Source organism: Rissa tridactyla, chromosome 1, assembly GCF_028500815.1.
Source record: "Rissa tridactyla isolate bRisTri1 chromosome 1, bRisTri1.patW.cur.20221130, whole genome shotgun sequence".
NCBI classification, from domain to species: Eukaryota; Metazoa; Chordata; class Aves; order Charadriiformes; family Laridae; genus Rissa; species Rissa tridactyla.
Genome location: NC_071466.1, coordinates 47,749,862 through 47,777,411, shown reverse-complemented (window position 1 = coordinate 47,777,411; position 27,550 = coordinate 47,749,862). Strand labels below are relative to the sequence as shown.

General features: G+C 42.6%; 1 protein-coding gene and 1 long non-coding RNA gene across 8 annotated transcripts in view; one reads left to right on the top strand and one right to left on the bottom strand.

The window, feature by feature from the left end:
- Positions 1 to 27,550, top strand: part of KLF12 (KLF transcription factor 12) — a 255,540-nt gene that overhangs the window by 155,829 nt on the left and 72,161 nt on the right. For all 7 annotated transcript variants that reach the window (XM_054188506.1, XM_054188503.1, XM_054188505.1 and 4 more), the window contains 2 exons: positions 1,334 to 1,877; positions 17,848 to 17,983. In XM_054188506.1, the coding sequence (XP_054044481.1) occupies positions 1,334 to 1,877; positions 17,848 to 17,983 (680 nt within the window). The remainder of the gene's footprint in view (positions 1 to 1,333; positions 1,878 to 17,847; positions 17,984 to 27,550) is intronic.
- Positions 14,049 to 19,955, bottom strand: LOC128904345 (uncharacterized). The gene is made up of 3 exons (XR_008464481.1): positions 19,906 to 19,955; positions 14,348 to 14,482; positions 14,049 to 14,185 (listed from the first exon to the last, which is right to left on the bottom strand). It is a non-coding gene; the product is annotated as an uncharacterized LOC128904345 (long non-coding RNA).

Below are 27,550 nucleotides of genomic sequence, written 5' to 3'. Positions count from 1 at the left end.
TTGTTAGATGTGTATATGGAATAATTGCTTTGGGTCAAGTGAGGTTTGAAGTAGCTTGGCAAGCGTTTATTTATCGAGGTTGGTTTTCCGTACTACAGCACATAACGGCACGTGCGTGCCTGTGGAGAAGCTCTGCTGCAGTGCAGTGCCATGGAGGTACTCAGCTGCGGAGCTGAGAGCTGTGCTTTGTCTTACTACCAGGTTATCGATGGGCATTCCCTTCCTAGCTCTTCCTATTGAAAATTACTTGAAAAAACATTTTTAAAGAGTAGTTATTAATGATGCACTGTCAAAAAGAGAAGATATAGCAAAATGAGCTTCTCCAGGGATCTATCTTTGGCCTAGCGTTATTCAAAAATTCTATTAACCTCTTTGATGGTGAAAATAAGGAATAAAACTGTAAAAATAGCAGATTGCAGCAGTCTAGAATAAATTTAGACCAACCAGCTTTGAAAGAGTTGGTCTAAAGCACATAATTATTTTGTGAAGTCAGGAAAATTGTTCTTAATTAGTATGGAAAAATGAAAAAAAAATTAAAATCGTAACAATGGGAAAGGCTATCCAGTGTGCTAAATCAGAATAATGAATTGCTGTAGCCGTTGCTGCCTGTACCAGGACAGCCATACGAACGCGGGGCTCTGTTCTGACCTGTAAGGTCATTATGTGTGACCATGCAGAATGCAAGAAGTCAAACACTGAACTGAAGGGACTGTGTTTAGCGTAAGGCAGTGCCTTGTGAAAAGCGATGTGGACAAAACTACAAAGATCGCTGCGAAGAGCAAATGAGTGCTAAGGCTTGTTCTTTTAAAGGTGAGTTATGACAGAAAGAAGCAGCAAGGTCTGCCTACTCCAGAAGAAGGTAGGCAAGGAGGGGGAAATTAAAGTCTTTGAGCATGCAGAAAGGGGTTTGAAAAATGGTAGTGACCAGTTTTTCTTCATGTCCATTGGAGATGACACAAGAGAGTAACTCTGTAGCTTAAAGTTAGACGTTGGAAAGAAATGTCCTGTGAATATGAATAGTGGCTACCTGTGGAGATCTTAAAATTTTTGTCACTGATGCCTTTGCATAGTGCAAAGGAACAGGGTGATTTTGTACAGTTAATCCTGCCACCTTCTAAGAAATGAGTTTAGAACTTACTTTTTTTTAATATTCTGTTCAAACTGAATAATCTGTGCTTTCTATCATGATTTGTCCTTTAAAATTATGAGCTGACACAAAGGAAATAAATCCTGTGGGTCTCATGACCAAGTTGTGTGATACCTGTTAGCAATTGGGCGTGCAAATCATCTTTAGCCACATATGTAACTATGTCCTTTTGTCCTTCCTCAACAGTCTCCAAACGTCCACAACTACCCAGATATGGAGGCTGTACCCTTGTTACTAAACAACATGAAGGCAGACCCCGTGGAGGATTCATTATCTACAGACCATTTCCAAACACAGACTGAACCAGTGGACTTGTCAATAAACAAAGCCAGGTCATCCCCTACAGCAGCTTCATCTTCACCAGTTTCCATGACAGCATCAGCCTCCTCCCCTTCTTCTACTTCTACTTCTTCTTCTTCTAGTCGACCAGCTTCATCACCCACAGTAATAACATCAGTATCCTCAGCAGCGTCTGTACCGTCAGTATTAACTCCAGGTCCTCTTGTGGCCTCTGCGTCTGGTGTTGGAGGCCAGCAGTTTTTGCACATTATCCATCCAGTACCACCTTCAAGCCCCATGAACTTGCAGTCCAACAAAATGAGTCACGTGCACCGTATCCCTGTGGTGGTACAGTCGGTACCTGTTGTCTATACAGCGGTGAGATCACCTGGGAATATGAACAACACTATAGTAGTACCACTGTTGGAGGATGGGAGAAGCCACGTCAAAGGTAAGGTGGAACCAGTTTTGTGCATCTGTGGCAGATCTAAAGCTGTTCTTTTGTGAGGAAAAACATAGCAATGCTGTGACGGTGGCTCGTTTACAAACTTACAGGGTCGTTTGCTGAAGAGATATTTAACTTACATTGTTGGGAGGAACCTTTAAAAGTCTTATTCCAGATGTTCTTTAAAATAAATAAATATTCTTATAAAGATGGAGGTCAGAAGTGGTGTTAGATGCTCAGACAACTCATGGCAAGTTTTTGTCCTGAGAGGAATAAATCCTCCCCAGAAGTGGAAGAAATTGGTCAGTGAAATAATGACAATGTGTAAAACATCATAGACGAACATAAAAAGCTCACCAGGTGATACAGATTTGGGAAGAGAAGGGAAGTCAGAGAGGCTGTTTCTATACAAAGAGAAAGCAATTGATGGGCTGTAGGAACGTGCAAAGGAAAGGCTTTTGGACCAAGGAGCGGTAGCAGATGCAGAGAGGTAGGTTTTATTAAGCTCAAGGAGTGGCAGTGGAATACTTTGAATTAGGTTTCTTCATCCAGATTAAACAGCAGAAGGGAAGGAAGCCACACGGAGTGTATATGTTGGGAATGAACTTTGCAGACACAGGACCTGAGAGGCACATGGAGGTGTGAAGGGAGGAAGAAAGCACACGCCAGAAGGACAGATACACTCTTGGAGAGGTGTCCAAAGAACACAGAAAGGGGAGCTGGAGAGCAAGAAAAAACAAGAACGTAACAGTTACCGAGGGAGCAAAGACTTGTTAGAGATGGTGACATGATGGGTGGAGGAAGTAAAGAGAAAACAGATGTGCGCAGATACTTGGAAGGCATAGCTCTATAAAGAAGGCATTAGCAACAGAGATGGGAACATGAGGAAAGGAATGAGAGAGACTCATTTCAAGGTTCATCACATGTGAGTGAATAAAATATGGCTAATTCTCCCCTGAAATGAGGTATTGCGTGAGGCGGAAAGGGAGGGTACTGACAGGTAATCTTATTTTAGGGCTTATGAGACTACAAGGCATTTAGTAATACATCTTATAACATCTCTTACGTACCTAATTGCATAATGAACGGGTCTCTACACCTAAAAGACTTTTTTCTTCAACTCTCCTGTCTGGTTTTGATATACTGGCGACTGTGTATAATTACAGTCAGTGTAATTGTGATGGGTCATTCTGATGTTTAGTAGCATCCTGTTGTCCATAAATCTTTGGTTCTCCTCCTGTTCCCTCAGTACCCGAGTGTGGACTGTGTGCCCTCTCCTCAGGCTTGGACATAGGAAGTGAGCTCACAGCTGATCTGGGTTTTGTTTTAAGCCTCAAAATGACAGTTTAAGAAGTTTTATTGCACTTCATACAGTGACGTGATTTCAGGACTTAGCGCTGTTATGTCAAAAAATGATGAATGAAAGCAGAGCTTTTTGCCATGTTGTCTGGGAAAAATTAAAAAAGGGAAGTTTTAGTCTGTGTTTTGGTTTTGGAGCATTGAGCTGCACCTGACCTTCAGCTCATCCAGAATTTTTCCCGTTTGTTTTCTTTTCAGAGGTGCTAGTTGGCTCTGGTAGTAGTCTCCTCTATAGGAAGCACCTCCTGATCTTGTAAAACTGGAACTTTATTACCCCAGTTTTGTCAACAAAATTCCAGAATTTAACGTGCCATAGGGATTTCAGCCCACGAGCTCCAGGCCTCCTGAGCTGCCCTGACAGTATCGCCTCTGTGCTGTTATTGGCAGAGATCATTAACCAGTCCTGCAGCACTTTACTAATGTACAGCTGAAGAAAAAGAAGAGATCAAACGTTCTTTAATTTTTTTTCTCATCAGTTGTACCCATTTTGCTATCGCTAATTCTTTTGATGTTCAGGTTAATTTGAGTAAATACGATAGAAGAATAATGGGCAACAGTCCACTCTAGGCAGTCATCTTTTGTCAGCTTTCACTGGAGTGTGTTATTCTTTCTTTAATGTAAAACAATATAAATAGTAAAATTCAATGATGTTGCATAAATTTAATGATTAAATAAATTTCATATATGCATAGACTGTCTTCCCTTCGGTGGTCAGCTTTTGTGCTGAAAACAAGAAATAAATGTACACAGATGCCAACAGGACATTGCTGTCAGGTTGAATTGGTTGCCAATCCTCTACCAGCTGAAGGAGAAATGCACTTTCAGAATCATCCAGAGTCACTACTTTCAACTTTAACATGAACATTGATTATTCTCGGAAACGAAAATATACTCCTGCTGAAACAAAGTCGATCCACAGATAGCATCGGCAGCATTTGTCTCATAATCCCTGTGTTGTTGCTGCTTTGGGAGCTAAATCAGAGACCACGTTGATGATCCAGAGGTGTGGTTGGGAAGCACTTAAAGTTATATTTTATATTAGCCTGTATCCAAGTCCTCTTCACTCTAATGAAATTTAGACACTTTCCTGAACAGAGGTCCTTTCAATGCCAAAATTAATGAAAATTACATTAGACTTAAGTTCAGACCTCTCCTCTTTTTCTAGACACAGGTACTTAGGGGCAAAATGCAGGAAACAGCATATAGAGAAAGGTTTTTTCCTTGTTATTCCCAGTTCTATTTTACTCATGCTAAATTTTCCTCTTCCTTCCAGGTTTGACTAGGACCATTTCATTGTTAATTTTAATGCAAAACCTTCTCAGACCACCACCATCCCTCTAATCCTGCCTCCAGACATTTTGCTCGGGTGGCTTTCTGCTTCTCCTGATGCTTCCCAGTCCACCTTCCTCTCTCGGACAAAATTCTCATCCTGGCAGCTGCTTTTCTGAGCAAATACTTCTTTCTTCATGTTCTGTTTGAATTCTCTCTTTCCTCCAGCACAAGAAATCGCTACCTCCTTTTCTGTTTCCCCCTATTTTTCTATTTTTCCATTTTTTTCTACTCCTTGCCATCTTGCTGACTGTTCTTTGAGTGCCAGTTTCAGCAGCCCTGCTTCATCTCTCCCTCTTTATCTGTTAATATTTCTAACCCCTACTGTCATCTCTTCCTCTGCCACTGTGCATCCTTCTTGGTGGCATCATTCATCCTGGCGTTCTTCGTCACACCTTCCTTCAGCCGAGCCTCAGTTCTCCTTTTCTGCCTCCCAATGTGCTGCTCGTTTCTGCTCTCTGTCCTGCCTCCTCTCTCCTATTTTTCACTTGCAAGGTTTCCCGTTAAATCAAACCCGTTCTGCAGCACTGAAAACCAGACGGGTTTGCAGAGAATTAACTCTTGTGTATATGAGCTGTTGGCAGCATTCCGTCAGGTCCTGTGCCATGCGCTACACCCTGAGGGGGGCAACAGAATCTGAGAGTATCACGAGGGAGGTGATCCTGCCCCTCTACTTCTGCTCTGGTGAGACCCCACCTGGATTACCGCATCCAGCTCTGGAGTCCTCACCACAAGAAGGACATGGACTTGTTGGAACAGGTCCAGCGGAGGGCCATGAAGATGATCAGAGGGCTGGAGCACCTCTCCTATGAGGACAGGCTGAGAGAGTTGGGGTTGTTCAGCCTGGAGAAGAGAAGGCTCCGGGGAGACCTTACAGCAGCCTTCCAGTACCTGAAGGGGGCCTACAGGAGAGATGGGGAGGGACTCTTTATCAGGGAGTGTAATGATAGGACAAGGGGTAACAGTTTCAAACCGAAGGAGGGTAGATTTAGATTGGGTATTAGAAAGAAATTCTTTACAATGAGGGTGGTGAGGCACTGGAACAGGCTGCCCGGGGAGGCTGTGGATGCCCCATCCCTGGAAGTGTTCAAGGCCAGGCTGGGTGAGGCTTTGAGCAGCCTGGTCCAGTGGGAGGTGTCCCTGCCCAGGGCAGGGGGATTGGAACTAGATGATCTTTAAGGTCCCTTCCAGCCCAAACCATTCTGTGATTCTATAACTTTATAATTCTATGCTACAAAAGCACCCTTCTGTCAGATTGATGCTTTTGCAGGGTAAAAACCTCTCAGCTCACCCTCTGGGGAGGAGGCACCCCAGGTAGACCCCCAAAGTGGAGGGTCTCTGTGTGCTGCCCCCGTACCACCAGCCCAGTTGTGCAAGTTGCCCCCTACAACCTTATTTGAAATGTGCAAACCGTAGTAATGCATTGGGGCAGGGAGGGGACAGAAGCCAGGCACAAGTTCCTTTGCCACCCCCTACAACATGGCGAAGAGACGAAGTTCACTTCCTTCAGTGGGCACCACTGTTGTCCTCTCATCCAAAGCCTTACGAAGCGCTTGGAGACTTTTTTCTGCGTTGGAGTAGGTGGTGACCACTAGACATTATTACACGTTAAAGTATTCCAGAGCACTAAAATACCATTAAAAACTCTCCCCTCGCCTTTTTTCTCCCTGTTGGGCAATGGTGAGGGTTGCTAAAAGGTATAATTAGAGGCACAGCAGGTAGCAGCACCTATAGATAAGGTTGCCTGATGATTTCCGTTAAAACCCTGTCTTCAGTTGCTCAGTCTGTCTATATGTTAACCATTTAGACTAACATTTTCCATGTCGCATGTATGCCTCAGGCTATTTCTTTTTTCTCTTTTTCTTTATTTTGAGGAGAGTTTCAGGGAAAAAACTATTCCACTCTTCCTGAGAGTGAGTGTAGAGGAAAAAAAAAATGTAGCATTTTCCATGTTGAAAAATTTATTCCAGCTTTTTTTGGTGAAAAACTCTAGAACCTCTCTGTGCCATGAACCTCAAGTTTGGTTTGGACCATTGTCCTTTTTTTTGGTCTTCTTAAGCACTTGCGGAAACCAAATGAAATTTGGAGATCTGAAAAAATATATGAGTCCCCTTAAAGGGCAAAGCAAAAAAATTTGTGGCTGAGAAGAGGCAAGGAGGAGGTTGGAAGGGGCTGGGCAGTAGGGAGAGGGGCAGAATGGAAGGGTGTGGGGTAGAAAAGGAGAGGTGGTGAGATGGCTACGGATGTGTGAATATGTTCAGGAGGAAAAGTGGGAAAAGATTGGAGACTGAGGAAGGGGAAGAAGCAAAAGGAGGGTAGAAAAGAGATCTGGGCAGGGTGAAGGGGAACAAGGAGAGGCTAGGACAGACAGGAGTGAAAAGGCCCGCCATGGGAGGAACATGTTAACCCTACAAACTCTGGTCCCATTAGCCTTCAACTGCTTCACTTTCAGAAGACATCCATGAATACTACTGGCAAACCATGTCCTTCTAGCAGCAGATTTTGTCAAAGATAATACCCCTAAAAATTGTTTTCTGTAGTTCAGCAGAGTTAACTCCATTCATTGAAGGGCCTTTTAGAAGCTCCCTCCTGATGTGGGTGCACCAAGGACCTGTGCAACTTTGATATTTCTGGGTTTTTGTGTTCCAAGTTTCTGGGTTCTCTCTCTTATTGGTTTTAAAATTTTCAAAAGATACAACCAGTTGCAATATCCAGTGTTAAGAACATTATAAATTTAAATTTTCCAACTGAACTTCATCCATTTCCCATGTAGTAAACATCCATAGTGACATAGGTGTGGATGGTTTTTATGTTACTCTGTCTGTGTATAGACCTAGCAGACATAGTTTTCACCATTTACACCTGCCATATTCCTCACTGTGGATACATTAATAAGTAGTAAAAATGCAGTACCTTTTGCTACAGATTTTTCTGCGACTCAAAACAGGTCATACCACTAGATTACATTATCCACTGCCCTTGGGTTTTCTTTAAGTACAGCTGTTATTTCTGCCTCCTGTAAAGTTTATTCCACAAAAGTAAACGCAATTTGTAGTACGAAGTTAGAAATTTAGAGAACCGTTCCGTATGTTTAAAGGTCAGATTATATGGTCTGTTTGTATAAATTCTGCTATGGAAGAGACTCTTAATTAAAACCAGAAGTGTTGCCTTTTTTATTTCATGTGAAGTGATTATCCTTTCTACATTTTAGTAGATGGTTATTTTGGATTTGAATTGCATTGAGGTGCAGAGTTTCTACTTTAGCTGTAATTTTTTTGTTGTTACACACAAAAAACGTTTGCACCTGTACGTATTCCAACCTGTCCGCCTCCACCCTCCTGCTTCGCAAAATGTTGAATCTCTTTCCCCCTCTTTGCTTGGTTTTTCTGGAAGAAATAGTAGTAGTTCTTGGGAAGGAGAAGCAGGTTGGCAATGGCTATCTGGGAAGAGAAGCAGGCAGAGGAGAGGCTTGCGTTCAGGGCGGGACCTGCGTTACTGGAGATGGTGCATATATTTAAGAACTAGAGTAAATAGTAATTCTTGCCAGAATAAGAGTTAAAACACAGGTTACAAGATATGCTGTGGTATTTCAAATTGAGAAGGAGGATTGCTTGAAGACAAAGTAGCTTGGGTTGACTACGGGGAATCCCATAAACAGTCTTCTGCTTAAATGTCCAGAAAAGTCATATTTCTGGTGACTCATTAGTAACAAGCTTAGGTTTTTTCACTACAGAAGCATATGTTCTTCTAAGATTTACCAACAGTGGATTTAACACCATGTATGTTTCTAACTACAAGCAGGTTTGGGGAAGGGAGTGAGGTAGATGTGTATTCCAACTTCATTTGTGAAGCCCAGCATAAGGAGGATGAAGTCCATTTGCTCATATCCTGAGTCCCGGCACCTTTTGGAAGCTGTTAATTCCTTCTCTTCCATGCAAAGAAGGCCTCTGGTCCTTCAGCTCTGTCCTCTCACCAGGGCTGAGCTTTGATCTGGTTGTTGTTATCCTGCAAATTTGGATCCAGCAGAAACATGTGCATAAAACTCCTCATTTATTCTATCCCTGCCTTGGGTTTTATTGTGCCTTGGACCAACCTGCTGGAAACTTTCTGGTGTCTAAAATATCTCTAGACTGTTGCAGTGTGTAAGTTGCAGTCTGCTACCGTTTTGTAGTGGCTTTGTAATATTTTACTTAATATTAAATATCTTCTGTCCTTATTGTTTTCCCTGCATACTTTTGGTGATAGAGTATTTGTATATTGGATGCTCAGTGAGATATAAATCTCAGTAGTCTCAGTAGTTTGGTTTTTTGTGTGTAGATGAGGTCTCGTGTTACTCACATAGCTTAGAAAGAGGAAAGTCCTTTGCTTAAAAAAAATGGTGTTGTATGTTTATGTATACAACCGAGTGACAGAAATGCTTAAATATGTGCATATATTACATCCGTGCAATCACTCTCACCTCTGTATTTCTCCACACAGCTATTCTTTTACAGGTTTATGGCAAATTATTTGACTGGTGAAATGATTTTAAATATTGCCTTTGATTGGATCATAGCAATTAATATTCTCTGGTAGATTAGTTACACTGTGCATTCAGTGCCAATTCCCATTCTCTGTGAACCATAGCTGTGCGGGGTGCAGTTAACTGCTCTAGCCATATAGTCCCATAAAATCTCAATAAAATCTGAAAACTGTGGAGTATGGGTAATCTTGCTATAAATTGTAATAAAAATTACCCCTGTAGACTCTATATTCTGACCATTAAGTTCATGGATACTGCTGCCTTGTACATAAAGTTTTATGAAATAAATTGACCAATTCTGTTGCCCCTACCAGACACCAGGTTGTTTTGATTGAAAATCTGATAGGTGCGCTCAGAGCGTTTTCCAGTGCATAAAGCACTTGTAATGAACTTTAAATAGGAAGAAAAATGCCCTATATGTGCATCATGTAGTATGGACCATCTTAGGAGGAGAAAATAATGAATACCATCATTCCTGTGCATTTGTTAGGTCCGTAAAGCCACGATTTGGTTTCCTAAAACTCATTAAGTAAACCTGACTATAACACTTCATCTCTGAGGGCATCATTTCAAATAGCTCCTGTACATCTGCATCTGGAAGTGTTGCCTCCATTGGTAAAAACATACAGCAGTGTGTGTGACATTCTCCTTTGATCTTGTCCTCCTGGGGAAATCCGTGTTGGGCTCGTGTTATCTAAAAAAACTGCCAAGAAGTGGGATGTTCAGTTGCTTCAGACATCAGGCTATGGTGTGAGGCTGGGCCTGCAGGGTGGTAAAACCCATTTTCCAAGAGTTAGCTGAGAAGGATAGAGATGAGTCAGTCCCTCTGCTTGGCATTTGATCCACCCAGATGCACATTTTTATCAGAGGTATTTGAAACAGTGGCAGTTCAAGAAACAGCAAAAGAAGTCACTGTTGGCCAGCAGTTTCCTTCTTGCAATATTTCAGGTACCAAACTGTGCCGTATGTCAAATGTAGAGATTGAAGTTATGGTTTAGACGTTACAGTATTTATAACTGTTGGCAGATTTTTGGTTTTAATGGTGATTACTGTCTCCCCCTGTGAATTACTCCTCTTCCAGATTTGACCACTGGGGCTATGCGGCCAAATAGCATTTTCTTCAGCGTTGCTGCAAGGGTCCAAGATGCCTCTATGGCATTAAGCCAACAGTGGCAAGCAGGGAGAGAGTGGGAGCAAGCAAGGCCATGCAATGCTGTTGCTGTTGTCCCATCTTTGGGCACTTACTGAGATCCCCCAGACGCTTTTGTTCCTTTCCCAGAAAACCAAGGAATGACAGAGTCACTTGGCAAAGGCTCCTCTCCACCTCTTCCCAGCAAGGAGTGGGTCCACAGTGGCTCAAAGGGGCACCAAGCCACTTTCCTCTGCCAGGGCTGGTGCCCCAGCATCTGGCAAGAGGAAGGAGGGTGGCTCACACTGCTGAATTCCCCATGTGGTCCACTGAGGTTGGTGGGCTCAGCACCCCTGAAGACACCCATCTGCCTCTGCTGGCTGTATGGGAGGGTTGGGGCGGTTCTATTTGCGGTAGAACGTGCCTGAGGACAGGAGGTGAGAGGGTCTTCCCTCCTCTCCCAGCGTCATCCAGCTCCTGATGTCCGGGGCTCTGAGAGAGGACAGGGTAAGAGAGGACAGGGCATGATGGAAATGTACTGTTAGGTGCTGCTGGGTCATGGGGTCATTGCGAGTGGCAGATTATTATTAGGTTCAAACTACTTCTTTCGCAGTGTTTCTGATGCTGGCAGATCAACAGCGTGTTGTGCTAAAGCATGAGGGGCATATAATTTTCTTAACCATATTTTCCAATACTTCTGAGTCCAAGACTTCTGGGAGTCTGGCAGCAAATGTCGCTTTGTTACTTCAGTCCTTCGTGCTCTGCAAACACACGGGCACACATGTGTGTAACAGCAGTACTAATGAGTGTTAACAGCAGTACTAATGAGATTCTTGTAAATGTTAATTCTGGGGTGTGGGGTAGCATTTGGCTTTCCATTCCTCATGGTGGTTAGTGCAAAGCAACCATTGCTTCCAGCTAGAGATAATCTTCTTCTACCTGCCGTATGCCAGCATGCACTGGAAGTAACTGGAGAGCAGTTTCTAAGGCAGACATTTGGCAATAGCAGGCATAACTCTTTCTGGCTTATTTGAGGTACCTCAGAACTATTCATTTATGCATCATTTAAACTTCCATTGCAATAAAAATCTGCGCCTATGTTTGCGAGAGCAAATACGTCATCGTAGCATGGATCAGAGCTAGCAAGACCAGAGGGGACTCCCCACCATCAAGGCTGACATCTCACCTAACACAGAGGCCTTGGCATTACACTTGAGGGGTCCCACGTCAGATGTCTCCCTGCTGCAGACCTGTGTCACCCTGCAAGTGGCCATCCGGTCTTGTGGGCGGATGTCAGGGCTGCTTGGAAATCTGTCATGAGCAATCACTTTGATTAGCAGGTTGTGTATTAGGCATCCTTTAGAGAAAGCACGGTGGTGAGTTTAATACGTGAAACAAAAGCAAGCAGACTCTGAATTTGGAAATCCTTTCAAAAAGCAGAAATAGATTTTTAATTATTTCAAGAAAGCAGCTAAGCATAATTCAGTTTTTATTATGTTCTGGTGTATCAGCAGGCCTACATGTATCTATGTTTACAAAGTTATTAGCCGAGAAGTTAATTTAATGCAGAAAACTGAGGTATTAAGATAAAATGAGCCAGAGGCTTCAATATTTCAGGGTGCTGGAATTTTTTCTCTCTATTTTCACACCAACAAGCATCATCTCATAATGAGTCATTTCAGCATTAGTTAATACTATGTGGCTTAGCTATAAAGAGGGGCGAAAATCCTGATGGTTACTTAGTTTTCTTCTGCTTTTAAATATTTCATTCATCTTTAACCCAAGGGGCTCATATTTGCCTTTAAATCAAAGATAGTGTATAGACGTGAAATTACTTCTAGTGGGTCGTCGTGAGCCTACTGATGGGATGAATTTTCATCCCTTTCACTCGCAGGAAATTTGACGGGAGGAAATAAATCAGGCTGCGGTAACGGAAAACTGCCAGCGGTGATAGCAGTGTGTTAGTGTATGGGCCTTTTCATGCCAAGAAGGGCACAGATTTAGGCCGCTTACATGCATCCAACTGCAGGATTTTTGGCAGTGCTTGGCCTTGGTTGACCACATCAGAGCACTTGAGCTGCGTATCCCTAAATAATCGCTGGGAAGAAGCAAAGCGATAAGGACATACTTGAGTTGGGACCCAAATATGACAGACAAAGAGATAGCATTTACCCAATAGCCTAGTAACACCAGCACGGGTGTGAGAAGTGAGAGGTGGTGTGCTGGGCTCTGGTCAGCCTGGAGAGATTGAAATCTGCAGTCCCCACTTCCCATGAGATGCCCCGATGTGGGCATGAGCACCAGTTTAGAGAGTGGAGAAGGAGAAAAATGCCCTGATGGCATGGTCCTGTGCTCAGGTTATTCCCCTGGGAAGGTGGAGGCTGTGTCCTGTTCCGAGGGGTTCATCTGCCCTTAGCAGCCGGCAGGCTGCATCCTTCTTGGAGATTCTGCTTCCATGACATGGCGAATCCTGTACCATGTCAAGGCTGACAGAGCCATATCTGCCAGAAAACACAAATTCAATCAGTGCTCGTTAGAAAGTTGCTGTGCATGTTTAAATCTGTTCCAGCATTGTAGAAGGGGCAGTTTTGTCCTGAGAAGTAGGATCAGGTAATGTTTTGCCCCCACCGCCATCATAAATTTTAAAGCCAAAAACTGTTCAGTTCAATAGAAATAGAAGCAAGCTTATGTCTGATCCAGATCAGATTTCTTCCTGCTGGCAACTGACAGTTGGCAGATACAATATTAATGATGGTAGACCAAGTTCTGGAGTATTTACAGGCTGATATGTGCCTTATGTGAGACCCATTTGCACATCTTGCCTTAAAACTAGTGCAGGGAGTGAATTCGCTCATCCCGCCCAAAGGGAAACTCCGTTTTGGTACAGTTTGGCAAAGGGGCCATTGAGAAGTGATTGCATATATGTACACGCATCAAGAGCAATTCTCTGTACTTTCTTTAGCAAAAAGGATCATTGTTACTTGAGGCTAACAAGGATGGAAAGCAACGTGGCCGCTTGCAGCCTTCAGCACTTGCAGACGTTCTTAAATAACTCCCCTGGCTCACCAGTCTTTTCAGCATGGAGTGCTAACAGCTTGCTTCTGTAGCTCCTGTGCACTCTTTCAATGACACCTTTGTCCCACGAAAGCAGTCTCTGACTCGTTTCTTTTTGCTTGCCTCGCCTTAGCCTCATTCACACTTCACAAAACCACCGGATAACTCTGTCGGACAAATCTCGCCTTTCAAGAGCAGTAGCAAGGGCAAGAAAACCAGCTTATTTTTAAGGCTTGAGCTTTATTAATGAAATGTGTCTGCCTGTGATAGGAGGGACTTAATTCAGTGACCCAGCTGGGTCCCTTCTGAACCCGTGGTCCTAAGTTCAAGGAAAAGCTTGGTCATCAGAGGAAGGTACAGCACAAAGGGAGGTTGAAATGCGCTGGCATGTTTTGTGGGCTCTCCTCCACCTTGCTTGCCAATTGCATTCCATTACTCACTTGTCCTCCACCTTTTTCATCTCATTTGCTAAATTATCTCTTGCCTGCATCTCTTCATTCTTCCCCCGTTTGATGTTCGTTAGGCCCGTAATTACTCTTAATTCAGTGTTTATGAACTGCGGCTGGTATTTATAAACCTTGGTGCCAGCAGTTCGACAGTTGTTCTTAGATGTCCAAGAGAAAGTCAAAGCTGTTGACATAAGTAGGAGTTGTGAACTCTGAATGTACAAAAATCCTGTACTGCAGTTTGCGCGCTGTAGTGAGCGGTGAGGAGGAGATATCTGTTAGGCTTTTGTCCACTTGGTTATTCACATGGCTCATTTTGCGGAGGAGAATAGCTTTAAAGGCTGTTTTTCCCTGCAGCAGCTGCAGCTGTGCTGATGAGAAAACAGGGCAGTTTACACCAGCCGGCAGCAGTGAAGTTCAGCCTCCTGGTTAGTCACCTCGGCTCCCCAGTGCGTCGGCCACCCAAGTCCGCCAGCTGAGAAGAGGTCACAAATGGAGAAGGAGACAAAAAACAATGTGTATGCAGGCCAACATTAAAATATAAGGGAATAATCCCTAGATCGTTCTATAATTTAATTACCATCTTTAGTTAGGTTAACTGCAAAAATACTACAGAAAATGTCCTTGAATTGCCCACCTTTGAATTTGCCCACTGATAAGGTTCCATTCCTCGCCTTTTGTTCTCGCCATGCTCAAGTGTCGCGGCACCTCCTGATGTGCTCAAATGTTGGCAACTGGTGGGGCACACCGTGCCCAGTGGGCCAAATTATCCCTAGGAGGAAAAGCACAACCCCATTGGCAACTTTGTGGCTACGTTAGGAGTATACAGAGTAGGATTTACCTTGCTGAGCAGAAACTGAGAGAAGGTAGTGTCTTTATGTAATTGAGAGTTTTCATCCTAGCAAATTCCTCTGGTAATCTCAAACCAACATCAAATATCATAGGAGTGTCAATAATATCATAAGAGCTGACAGTCAGCAATAATAATGAAACAGCATGTTTTAAAAGCAACAAAAGTATGTAAGCTTTTTCATATCCATTTATAATGTCTCGTTTTATGTACATGTATTCGCACCTAAGTGATCAAAATTCATGTATAATTGTATTACAGACTAAATTATGTAACAACTTCAGTGATTTCAAGTTAGGCTGAGGTTTAAATGTTAAGAAAGTTTCTGAGCTAGCTACTTAAAACTTTTGCTGTAGTCTAAATCAGATTAAGCCATCATTAATAAAGTATCACATACATAGGTTTTTGTTATAGTTTTAATTTTATTTACAAACATTAGCTTTCACAAAAGCATCATGTATAGCAACATTTAAATATTGGGCAGATACAAACATGCAATTTGTTGTAATGAGATTCACTTTAAGAAAAACTGAAGAAGTAATGAAATAAGTACATACTTAGCTCATACTTAAAGTTGCTTTTAAGAAGGAACAATAGGGAACGAGACATCCTCAGAAATGGTTCAGTTGCTCCTAAATCAAATACTAGATTATCCCTATGCTCAGATACTCATTGAGTACTATCATGTGTAAGCCGTGATTTTAAGAAACACAGTCAGAATGGTGCCCTTTCTGTCTAAAACAATTAAATGTTTTGAACAATTTCTAAGTGGCTGAACGTTTGTCTCATGCAGATCGTTGTTCATTGTCAACAGTCTTTGCTTTGATAAACAAAAGGTGTTTTCTTTTCCACACAGGAAGAAATAATAAGCAGTCCAAATCTAGCCAGTATTACTGAGGCTCCTAAACTCTGCTAGTAGAAGGCTCATAGGAGTCACACTGTGCATCTGTAAATACACTGTGCTTCCAGAAGGGGTTGTTGCATCAGCTTGCTGAACGTATTTTAATAGGGTTTTCTTTATGAAGTTCTTTAACATTAAAAAAATGCAGCTGAAGGGTAGTTATAATCACTCACTGTTCTTTTACTCAGAGGTGGTTCACAGTTAAGACATAAATTAAAATTTAAGACCAACTTTCCCTTGAGTCATCACTCATTTGGAGAGGGCTTTCTTTTCGAGAGCCCAGCTATCCATCAGTGCTACTTTTATGGCTGCACAGCTCCTGGAGTGTCCACAGCCCTCCCATTCTTCAGTGTAACTCAGTCCCTTTTCTAGAGTCAGCGAACACGGTAACATAAGAAACACGCCAAAATGGTAAATTTAACTGTGACTTTTGGAGCTGCTGTCTGTCCGTAGGCTCACTGATCTCTAACAGGAGCCTGTGATACCTGTTGTCCAGGGCTGTGGTTAGCCAGAGCTGAGTAGGAATGACAGCTACCTTTCTGGAAAAGCGTGTTGCAAGACCCAGAAAGTGTCCTGTCTCTGACACTGCAGTACAGGAGAGCACAAACTCAACAGTTAGCTTTTTAAAGAAATAATCTTGGATTCCTCTTATTTCACCTGGCCAAACAAAACAAACATGTATTTAAACAAATCTCTTTGCCTGTCTTCCCCTTCCATCTTCTCCCTTGCAGGGTCAGGCATCTCTCCAGTTTTGCTCTCTACTCCAGCTGCTTTCGGTGTCTCTCAGCACTTAGTAAATCCTATGCGGTATTTCATGGGTGAGGGGAAATGTCTGTTTCTTTACATCACCTCCAGGTTTGTCCCTGGGTCTGTCCCCTGACACAAGCAACCCCACCTTTCTCTAAGGACTATCCCAGGTCACACGTTTGCCCCACAGCGCCCTTCAAACCTGTCTCTTGGTTTCCTCCCCTTGCCTGTATGTGAGTTGGGCTTGCTTCCCTTTGGAGGGCAGCAGCCAGGATAAGAAGGAAGGCAGGTAGCCTACCTTTCTGCTTTCCTCTTCTTTCCCATCTCTTTTTGGCACAACACTTAACTCTTGGTGGGTTGATCTTGGCTGATGCCAGGCGCCCACCCAGCCGCTCTCACACTCTCTCTCCTCAATGAGACAGGGAGGAAAAATAAGGTGGAAGTACTCATGGGAGAAGATAAAGACAGGGAGGTCACCCACCAATTACTGTCACGGACAAAACAGACTTGACTTAGGGAAAAGTAATTCAATTTCTTGCCTATTAAAAATAGATTAGGATGGTAAGAACCAGCCCCCTCCCCCCTTTTTCCTGGGCTCAGCTTCACTCCTTCATTCATGGGGATGGGGAATGGGAGCTATGGGGAACGGGAGCTGTAGTGAGTCCACAGCAGTTCCTCTCTGCTGTTCCTTCCTCCCCTGCTCCACCATGGTCTCTTCAGGTGAAGGGGAATCCCTGCTCCACCATGGAGAAGCACCTCCTCCCCTCCTTCCCCTCTCACCTCGGTGTCTGCAGGGCTGTTTCTTACACTTTCTTCCTCACTCTGCCTGCATGGCATTTTTTTTTTTGCCCTTTTTTAAACCTGCTTTCCCTCAGGTGACGCCATTTTGGCTGCGGGGCTGGTTGGTTGAAGTTAACTGTTAATTGGAGTTAACTGGAGGGACATGAGTCCCAACCTCGTATCTCATGATGGACAGTCGAAATCAAAGACGGCTACTGAAATTTTGCTGTAAAATTTACTCTCGAGTGTGCTGTGTTGTACAAAGCAGACACAGCCCTTTCTTTCTGCTTTCTGAAGACAGCCAGACTCTTTATCATGGAGTGTAGCGATAGGACAAGGGGTAATGGTTTTAAACTGCAAGAGGGTACATTTAGACTAGATATTAGGAAGAAATTCTTTACTGTGAGGGTGGTGAGACACTGGAACAGGTTTCCTAGGGAAGTTGTGGATGCCCCATCCCTGGAAGTGTTCAAGGCCAGGCTGGATGGGGCTTTGAGCAGCCTGGTCTAGTGGGAGGTGTCCCTGCCCATGGCAGAGGGGTTGGAACTAGATGATCTTTTAGGTTCCTTCCAACTCTAACCACTCTATGATTCTATGAATAAGTAACCTGAGGGTAAACTGGGTTTTTTGATTAATATTATGTGTGCAGTTCTATTTCAGGTCGGATGGATGGGTTGGTGCAGCCTGCATGCCGCGGGAAATGCTTGGGCCTGGCTGTAGGCGTCCTCGGCGAATCCATCACCGGGTTCGGGACGCTCGGCACAAGCCGTGCCATCCGGCCCGAGCGAGTGGATGTGTTGTTCTGGGACAAGATTAATTTCAGCACGCTCATATTAATCCATTATATGTCTCTTTCCAGCACAAATGGACCCCCGAGGCCTATCTCCCAGACAAATTAAAAGTGACAGTGATGATGACGACCTGCCAAATGTGACCTTAGATAGCGTTAATGAAACTGGATCTACAGCGCTCTCCATAGCCAGAGCAGTACAAGAGTAAGTATCACATTCCCAGAGTGAGATGAGTGTGACCGAGGTGCTCCCGGGCCGATGGAGGCACTTTCCCTCGGTGGCGGCGCGGGGGTGTCCCCCCCGGCTGTGGGCCGACATGCCTGCCAGCATCTCTGCTGCGTAGCTTCCTTCCCTGTGGGAAGAGATGGCTGTATCTCTCCTCTCCCTCCGATTCTCTTTTCCTTTCTTTCTCTCTGCTCTCATTATTAGGTAAAGTTTCAAATTGAAATTGGGTTTTTTCCCCCCCTTTATTTACTTGCAAAGCTTGCGGTGTTTTTATATCCTCTCCAAAGGGAGACCAGGTTAGACTTTCACTCAAAAAACATTGATTTTTTTTCTTAACTGAAAGCAGCACCAAGAAGTTTCTTCTAGTTGCTGTCAGATAGGAGCTACCTACATTTCTCCTGAAGGACAGTGTCATTGAAAGGAAATTAGCGAGGGGCTTTGAACAATTTTTCCGTTGCTGTTATTTTTCTGTGTACTTTTACTCACTGGATGGACAGGTGATCTCTTAATTTAATGTCTGTATTGCTTGTTTAAAAAAAAGAAAAAGTTTATAATAAGCATTAGCAATTCTGTAGATGCATGAGCTTGCTCAGTCACTGTAGCAGCTGGAAGGGAACCAACTGTGAGGTAAATAAGTATTAATATCCCCATTTTATAGGTGAGGAAAATGAGGTTATGCGTAAAGGTCACCCTGTAGGTCTGAAGCAGAGCTGGAAATAGAACTAGAGCCTCCAGGCACTGAAGCCTGTGCTAGACCCACAGAACATACTACTTTATCTGAGAGGTTCAAAATATAGGCGTTCTGTATGTTTTTAAGTGGGAAGGGATATAATAAAGGCCATTAGACTGTTATTATGTAATTTATTATAGATGCATTTTAAATATCTTCTCTAAAATTATTTAGTTTTGCTTTGTTTTCCTGGCCATCGGTAGCCAAAAGCGCTAATGTTTCCAAAGCAATGTCCTATTTGCTTAGAGGAAACTAAGCCGTGTTTGAGGAGGAACTACTTTTTTGGGAGTTTCACCAGACATCCACTAACTGATTTTCTAGTCAAGCGGAGTAACCTCAAACCTATATTCCTCTTAAGAAAAGAGGAAGGGCAAGGCAAGGTGTTGACTCTCACTGTAATTAGCAAGCTCCCCTCCTGGCCGTGATAAAAGAAGGGAAGGCTTCTTCAGCAGTGACACTATTGCTTCATAGACAGGCCTCACGCATATTTTGAATTCACTAGTTACAACACAGGGCCCTGAAGCGCTAAGTATTTTTCTCTCAGTTTATAGCACACATAATAATCCAGAAAAAATAAAGCAACCTGTCATGATTTTGCACTAAATAGTTCTGTCTAATTAATGAAAAGAGGAAGCAGGGGGTGCTAGCAAATACTTCTAACATACGACTGGCAGGCACATACAGTTCTTTGTGATTGATATTGCTGGAACACTTAGCGATTTGGTCAAACCATGAACGGCTTATTTAGCTTTTCCACAATGCATTCCACAGTTTGTAAAGGTAAATGTGTTGAATATTACTTGGCTGGCTCTGGAGCTTAAGAATTAAATTAAGAAATTTAATAATATAACATCAACTCATCCTTGTTACAGGTTTTATTTAAACAATCATCTGTTAGTTTATTTCAAAAGCCCCATTAGGAAAATCTAATTTGACTGTGATCTGCAATTTGTCTTCTTCATTCTCAGTCACAGACATTACACATACAGCTGTTGAGCTGAAAAGAGATGTTAGCACATTGTACCGACTCCACTCAATCCATTTCTTTCTTGGTCTGTAATAAGCACCTTACAGGCAGGCTCTATTCTTAATTTAGGCATCTAACATGTACCTTAGTATTAAATGTTTAGCAAAGCAGTCCACCGAAAATAAAAGCCCGCATTCTACGTACCCTCGTTGCAGAGAGGAAAGTGCCTTTGAAGCCTTCCAAAGGGAGATCCTGTGTGCTCAATTTCAATGTCTAAACTTAGCAGACAGGAATTTCCTCTGAGGACGTGGAAAGGCACCTACTGTTCTGCTGAATAACCGGACAGTGTAGGGGCACGCATAGAAAGACTGCTTCTGTGGGCAGTAAAGCGTAGGTCTAAGCTAAGTGCCTAACTGAGGTAGGCTGGACCTCAGAGTCTAGAAGACTGTCCCACAGAGTGTGTTCTTAAGTGAGCTTGTGAGCTCTTTCTTGTGAACAGTTATGCAGTTAAGAACAAAAAATAACTTCTTGCTGAGAGAGTCTTCACTTCTTGTGGGATACTGGCTGGGAAGTACAGCATGGCACCTCCAACGGGATGGCAGCATCCATTCCTTCAATACCAGATTGCTGTTGTGCAGTCTTGTCTTTGTTAACCAAAATACCAAGCCTAGTTTGTAGATACTGGTGGCAGGTGCGAGACAACAGTTGACCTTTTCCTTATTGGTTTTCAGACATGTTTTAAATTATCCTGCGTAAGGATTATAAATATATATATATATATATGTATGTATATATATATTTGCCTATTGCTTTTTATTCTCCAGGAGCAGAAGGGGATTTCAAATACCCTTTGGGGGGTATTTGCTTTGGGTTGGTCGTGTGCAGCCCCTCATGCAATGAGCGGGACTGGGGGGGATTGCCTTGGTGAGCCTCCTGACTTTCCCTGTCTGTTGTCCATGGGGTTCGAGATTCATCTTGCCTTGTTAGACATCTGCAATGTAGGTATCTGCATCTGAGCCAGTTAGCTCACCTCCCTGCATACGGACCAGATACCAGTTGGCGTGTGCAGGTGGTAATTCTTTTGACCTATTCTAGCTGTCTGGGACACGTGTCCGCACTGCAGATCTCCGGTGCGAGGTGAGGGAATGGCAATCCACAGCGCCTGACTTGGGGAGTCAGCGTGCCAGAAGCTGGGAGTGACAGGACGATACTGAATGCTCCAGCATCTTCTCTTGGATCTAAATCTGCCAGGTGGGGTTAGCAATGCCAAGGTTTTAACCACGAGCTGAAGGAAACCAACTAGTCAGTGTTTGGGGAGGAACTGTTGTTTTAATATAGCCCATTTTTAAGCTTGTTGTCTTGGAAATTACCCTTATGTGGCTGGGTCACAGGACAGTTTGGAATGCCTATATGAAAGCTTTGCTTTTCACGTCCTCTAAAACTGGAAGGCATCTACCTGTGTTGTTGCTTTGTTTCAGGTCCACTATAGTCTTACAAGAAAAAAATTCTTACCAGTAAAAATTGTGACAATCAGACACTAAGAGCCACATGTTTGGCTTTAGTTCTTGTTTACTTAAACGGAATGTAATTTGCTTGCATATTTGTAAAATAACCAAGTATGACTCTTTTTTCTCAGGGAAATTGCCTTCTTGCTGCTAGCTTTATATTGGCTGAGTGTCCAGATTTCTCAGTAGTTCTTTCGGAATGACTTCATAGTCCTTCTTCAGTTCAGCAAACCCAATCAATAATGTTAAGTTATAGATAAACAAAGTCATTATTTCAAGCAGGGTACTTTGGTGAAATTTCTTTATGTGACAGGGCTACTTTATGGCGGTTGCTATGCCTTACCATAGTATGTACTAAGAATAATTTATTAATCTCAGATAATATGCTCTGGCTGATAATAAATATTGCAGCAATATGTAGATTTCAGTGGGCTTTGCATTGTAGGCAGCATTTCATCCTTTTTGTAGCGTGTTTTACAAACTCATTTTGACATGTAGCTCTCTAACAAAGAGCAGATTTGCTTCTGTACGCCTGACACCACTGATGCTTATTACACAGCAAGAATAGCATCATATATTCAGGGTCAAATCTCAGATATGCTCTAGAAATCTTTATGAAGCCAAGGGAAGAGAAGGCATTAGTCAAGCCCTGGAAGACCAGTAAAACTTTTTAAGGGCCCCCATTGGAGGCCACGTGCTGTTCCCTCAGCCTGGCAGCCCTTCCATCCCTAGGTAACCCTGATGGAGCGGGGCTCAGGAGGCAGCTCTGTGCTATAGTCATGCAAACCCTGAACAGGGCATTCATCTCCTTTCCCTGCACATCTGCGCAGTAAAATACATTATTTTACAGCATGCAGCTCTCTCTCCCTGAACACACACTACATAAGATCTCCTACTTGCAGGGGCTGAGGATAGAAGTGGGAGAGGCAGAGGGTGGTTTTTGCGTGGACTTTTGATGAGTGTATCAGTAAAAATCCAAAGATCTAGAAATTCCTCTTTCTCTAGACTTCTTTCTCCTTAGGGGTTGTAGGCGGTGAACCCCTTTAACAAAACCATTTTATTTCTTTCAAATAATGTCAAGGAGAAGATGGACTGTGCATATAAACTGATGATGCTTAAGGTAGCTTCTTGTTTTTCTGGGTTGATGGAGAGACAGGAAATTCAGAGAGGAAACCCTGAATACTTGTAGTTACAGCTGCAGATAATTCATAGAAATGTCATTTGTCACTTGGATGCGACCGTGGTGACCTTTGGTGTGAACTCTTCCTTGCGCTGAGCTGGGTGCTGCCGAGTGCTTGGATGAAATTGAGATCAGGGGCTTTAACCCTACCCCCTGTTCTCTTTGGCTATGTTATGTGATTGATACATTGATACTAATATGATCATCTTACTTTATTTTTAAATTCTGCTGGCTTTTACTATTGCAATACAGTGGAAGATAGTTTTGGATACTGCACTAGCGAAAAAGAAATTCCACAGCAGACAGACAGCATAACCACAGTACCGATGTACTCTCTTAAATTGGTATGTATTTTTCAAGTCTGAATTTGTCTGCCTAGATCTCTTTTTTCTCCCTCCTCCTCTTCAATGTAAATCAGCTTCTGTGGTTGATCTTTATCTCTTTTGAGGTTTATAACTGTGTTCCCATCAGCCATTCATTTTCTACACTGATATTGTCTGTTTTCCTGCTTCAGCTGCAGTCATTACTACTATTGTGCTATTCATTATAGGGAACTTTCACCTCAGTTTTTTCTTCTAGTTACAGACAAAATACTTTGTCCTGAGTCTCCAAGAAACATAAGTGAGGGTGTTTTGGCACTACTTGTGTGAACTTTGCTTCTCTCTCTTCTGCTACATCCGCCCTCCGTGAACAAATGCTCATTTTAAAACTGGCACGCAATTGGATGGTGATTTTACAGATGGAGAACTGACTAGTGCTGGTCCAGAATTTCTCAATAAAGCTTTTTTTTTTTCACTGGAGAATGTTAATTGTCTAAAGCAAAATTGTGGGAATACATCGGTTTCAATTTTACTTTTTTTGCAATTTTGCCCAAGTTTGGAATGCGTTTTTCTGTTGCGGTAAGGCTTGAGAGCAGAGGGTCTCATGGTTGCTGCAACACTCCTGGGGAGAAGTTGGACCCCACACTCAGAAAGCAGAACTGCCTGTGGGCCTCCCACCTCCCCACAGGCTGTTATGTGTTGGGGTTTCTCCTCAGCCTCCTTGAGAGTCACTCTATAAACTGAACTGACTAATAAATAGAGAGAGAGGTGTGTGTTCAGATTCTTAAGTGAAAGACACTGGTGACATAGAGCCCTGTAAGGCAGGCAGTCATCTGTATTATGGTTGCTGCCCCTGTTGTGTCATTATTTCAGGGATGTTTCTCTTCTAGTTTTGTTTTATTTCTTGTCAGCAGTCTCAGGTATGTATCCTGTGGCAGAAAAGGTTTCTGCAGTGAAAAGTATTGCTGGGGCGGAAGGTGGCTAATGGCCCAAGGGCACCATTGAGCTGGCAGATGTGTGCTGTGTCTCAGCTAGCTTAGGGAACCTCTGGTCAGTACTGGACTGTCCAGTTTGAGCCTTGCAGCAAGGTTCATCTCTCACAATGCACTTTGTCTAAAAGTTAGGCTCAAGTATTTTGGATTTCCTCAGTGGAGAGGTGTGCATACTTCTAGGTCAAATCATCTCATCAGTTGTGATCTTCTATCTTTTGGAGGTGCCTGCCTTCCCCAATGTTTATAGAGGAGCCTGGACAAATGGCTTAGGGAGAGTGATAAACCTTTCATGTTGTTGAAGTTATATATGAGGAATCCATGTCTACGTGATTTTCTAAGGCCATGCCGGAAGTCTGTGACTGAAGAAGAAACTAAACCAGTACATCGAAATGTTGGGCCTATGCAACTATACTATAGTTGTGATTTCTCCTAACTACATGCGGTTCAGATGACTCTCTAAAGAAGTACTGACTTCTACAGTGTAAATACACTGGCACTTTCCAAACTTTCTTCTAGTAGAATTTCAATTCTCAAAATCCTCTGTTTTTATATCAAAAGGAATGTGTGCCTAAAGCTGTGCTAAGAACTTCTACTGCAAGAGCCTGAAAACTTACATACCTTTGGGGATTCTGTTTAGGCACAAACTATGAGCCTTTGGTTTCAGTAATCCAAATGGACCTACACTGTTCTAAAAAGGTTCTTTTTCTATTTTTTTCCTTTTTTTTTCATACGCAATTTTTTTTTTAAAAAAAGAAAGTTTAATAACTTGACAGTTGGGCAGTAAAATCAAAGGATACCATTCTGTGTGTGCACAGAGCTTCTAGGGTTTTTGGTGTGGAAATTTCTCAGTATATGTCCCAGAGCCTTTTGCCAGGGTAACAGATTTCCCATCAGCCAGCGATCATTAGGAACAAGTGCCAGGTGGACAGCAACTGTAAATCAAAAGCAGCTTCTACAAAGAAATTTACATCACTGCCTGCTTTGAAAGGCCGGTATTGCTTAAATGACAGTGTATTAGGAGATAGGGGTATTGTCAAATTGTTCCCTGAAGAGAGCTAATTTGAAAATAAAAGTGCTTTTAGCTTGGTTTACACAAAATTATGTTTTCCTGTCTCCCCTGTAACAGTAAGTTACCATGACTGTTGAGTAGATGAATCTAGAGCAAGGAAACATTTCCATTAGCATGTCTGTTCTCTTCTTTTGAATCACTTTGAGGTGCTAGACATTGCTCTTCACTACATATTTTACCATACCATTGCTAGGAGTAATATTTTCCTTTTAAGAGAAATTTTTAAATTAAGTGCATAATAAACTGAAAGAACCAAGGAACTCTGTTTGTGTTAAAGTCCAGACGAGTTTTACCATTAACTTCATTAGGTCTTACGATTAACGATGAAACTGTACTGAAGTCTGGATGCTAAAAAGAAAAAAAGTAACTCAATACTTGGGCTATTTTAGGAACCGGGATGGTGCAGCAAGAGGGGGATTTGTAACATGTATGGCTTCATAGATACCTTTCTGTATGTCTTTTTCATTACCTTTATCCATCATGAGCAAATGTTCAAAGATCTTGTTTCCCAGGTTCAGTTCAATGTCTATATTGAATCGTCTCATATAATTGTCTTTTCAAAAATAGATTAAATTTGTTAATGAATTTAAATTTTAGTCTAAGAAGTGCCAATCATTTCAAGGCAGTTATCAAACTTTGCCATTGATGGGATTTTACAATGCTATACACATTTGCACAAATGTGCTTTGGAATAAAATGCCCCAAAACAATAGAGTATGTTTATAATTCATATAGCACTTTTTATCTTTGGAGTGCTTTGCAAACATTAACTAATTAAATTGTACAGGTCCCCTGTGTGTTCCAATATTATAATTATCCACAGGTTAGTGACTTGCTCAAGGCCATGCAGCAAAGCAGAGGATGAGCTGGGATCAGGAACGTCTACCTTCTAGTCCCAGGCTTAATCCACTACAGTGTGTTCCCCCAGAGTGAAGCTTGAGTCATTAGTGGTTGGATATGTGAAATGCATTTTATTGGTAGGGAGGCAGGCATTGTGTAATAGCTTGAAGAGCATGACACCGAAGAATGAATTATAAATAACATTATGCATTGCTGCTACTCAGTTAGCAGTTTGTACACCTATTTGGCATCTGTTTCCCCTGTGATTCGTTATTCAGCTTTTTTTTTTCTTTTTTTTTTTTTTTTTTCTTTCTAAGTCAGCACAGAAAGCAGAGGCAGAGCTGTGTGCATTAAGAAATCCAAAGCTGTGGCGAATACTCATCAGTGCAGATTAGATAGCAGAACACTGCCAGAAAAAGCCACAATAAAACTACCTCAGTGAACTGCTACCTTGAGTTACTGATAAGGAAAAGAAAGACCATTGTCCTCTGCTGTCACTTGAGCCAAATTTACTTCTTTTTTCATTATCTAGATCAGATAAGTTTTTATCTTTCCTCTTCCATAAGGCAGTTCCTGTGATTTTGTGACAGACAAACATGCAGCACAATTAAATCTTAATAGCAGTGCTTATACTGACTTATGGAAAAATGTTTCCTGAGGGTTTAGATCAATGCATGCAAAATCACAAAAAGAAGTTGTGTAGGTCACAGGCATGTAAGCTGCGTGCAAAGGGGGACACTGTTAAGAGGGAAACACTGTTTAGCAACGTGTAATTGAGTGAGCATGCCTGTGATCTTAAAAATAAACCTGACACATTTTTTCAGCCATTTTCCTTTTTCCTGCACAATGGGAAAAGATTGTGCTAGGTTTTCCCCTTTATTAGTTCAATCCTCTTTCACTGGTACTGACTCCACTGCAACCTCATTTCTCACAGCAAGTTCTTTTTCGGCTGGAGATAAAGAGGAGTGAAAGGAAGTTCCTGGATGATGGATATGGAAGAGTTTTTTGCACTGAGCCTGTGTGCCGAGGAGGTGTCGTTCTCCGTGTGTATGTGACTGAGGACATGACCGTTGCTATTTTGGACACATCAGGAAAAGGATAATTGGAGCTTAAAGCCACCACACGTATGAAGTTACTCTAGCCAAAACGAAAGGAATTGAAGGCTGAAACAAGGAGTAGAGCAGCTCAGTGGCTGAGATAATAGCATCTAATCCTGAGGTGTGTCAGAAGTACTGATAGTCACAGGTTTCAGAGTCCAACCTGAGCACCTTCATTGTTACAGCCACGACAAACAAAAGATGTGTCAAGAATGAAGTTTTGGGTCACGTTTTAAGTTTATTTACCTTTCTGGGACGTACTGAGTTGCTACAGGATACAGCGGTGCAAGGAAAAATGAAAACTGAGGCAGGCAGAAAAGAAGGAAGAGACCAGGGCGCCTCAGAGGAGGCAGCAACAGCCAAACCACTCACCTACCATGTGTCACTAAGCTCAGGCAGCATGGAGCAGGCTGGCAGGTACTGAGGTCAAGGGCTGCCCTAAAAAATACTTATCCTGAGGCCTGTCTACAGTATCTGCTGCTGGCGGAAATCTGCAGCGCTGCAAACAGAACCTGAAAAATGAAATAACCTGGAAATAACCAGAAGCTGCTGGCAGGCATGAAAAGAAATACTTGTGTTTATGTACTCGTTAAAAGTCAGCAGGAGTCTCAGCCTTGTCAAAATATCTCCCTCAGTTATTTGCATTAAAAATACAATATTTAGCAGAGGGCTGGGATACTGCGTAATAAATCAGGGACATACAATGCTGTCAGAGAGGGAGCTTCACATAGAGGTCACCATGATGTTTCTTTTAAGAACTGATGGCCACTGCTTTTTCTGTGATCAGTTGCTTATCAGGGCCAAAGAGTCAAACCATTTATAAATAAGTTCACAGGAGGAACTGGA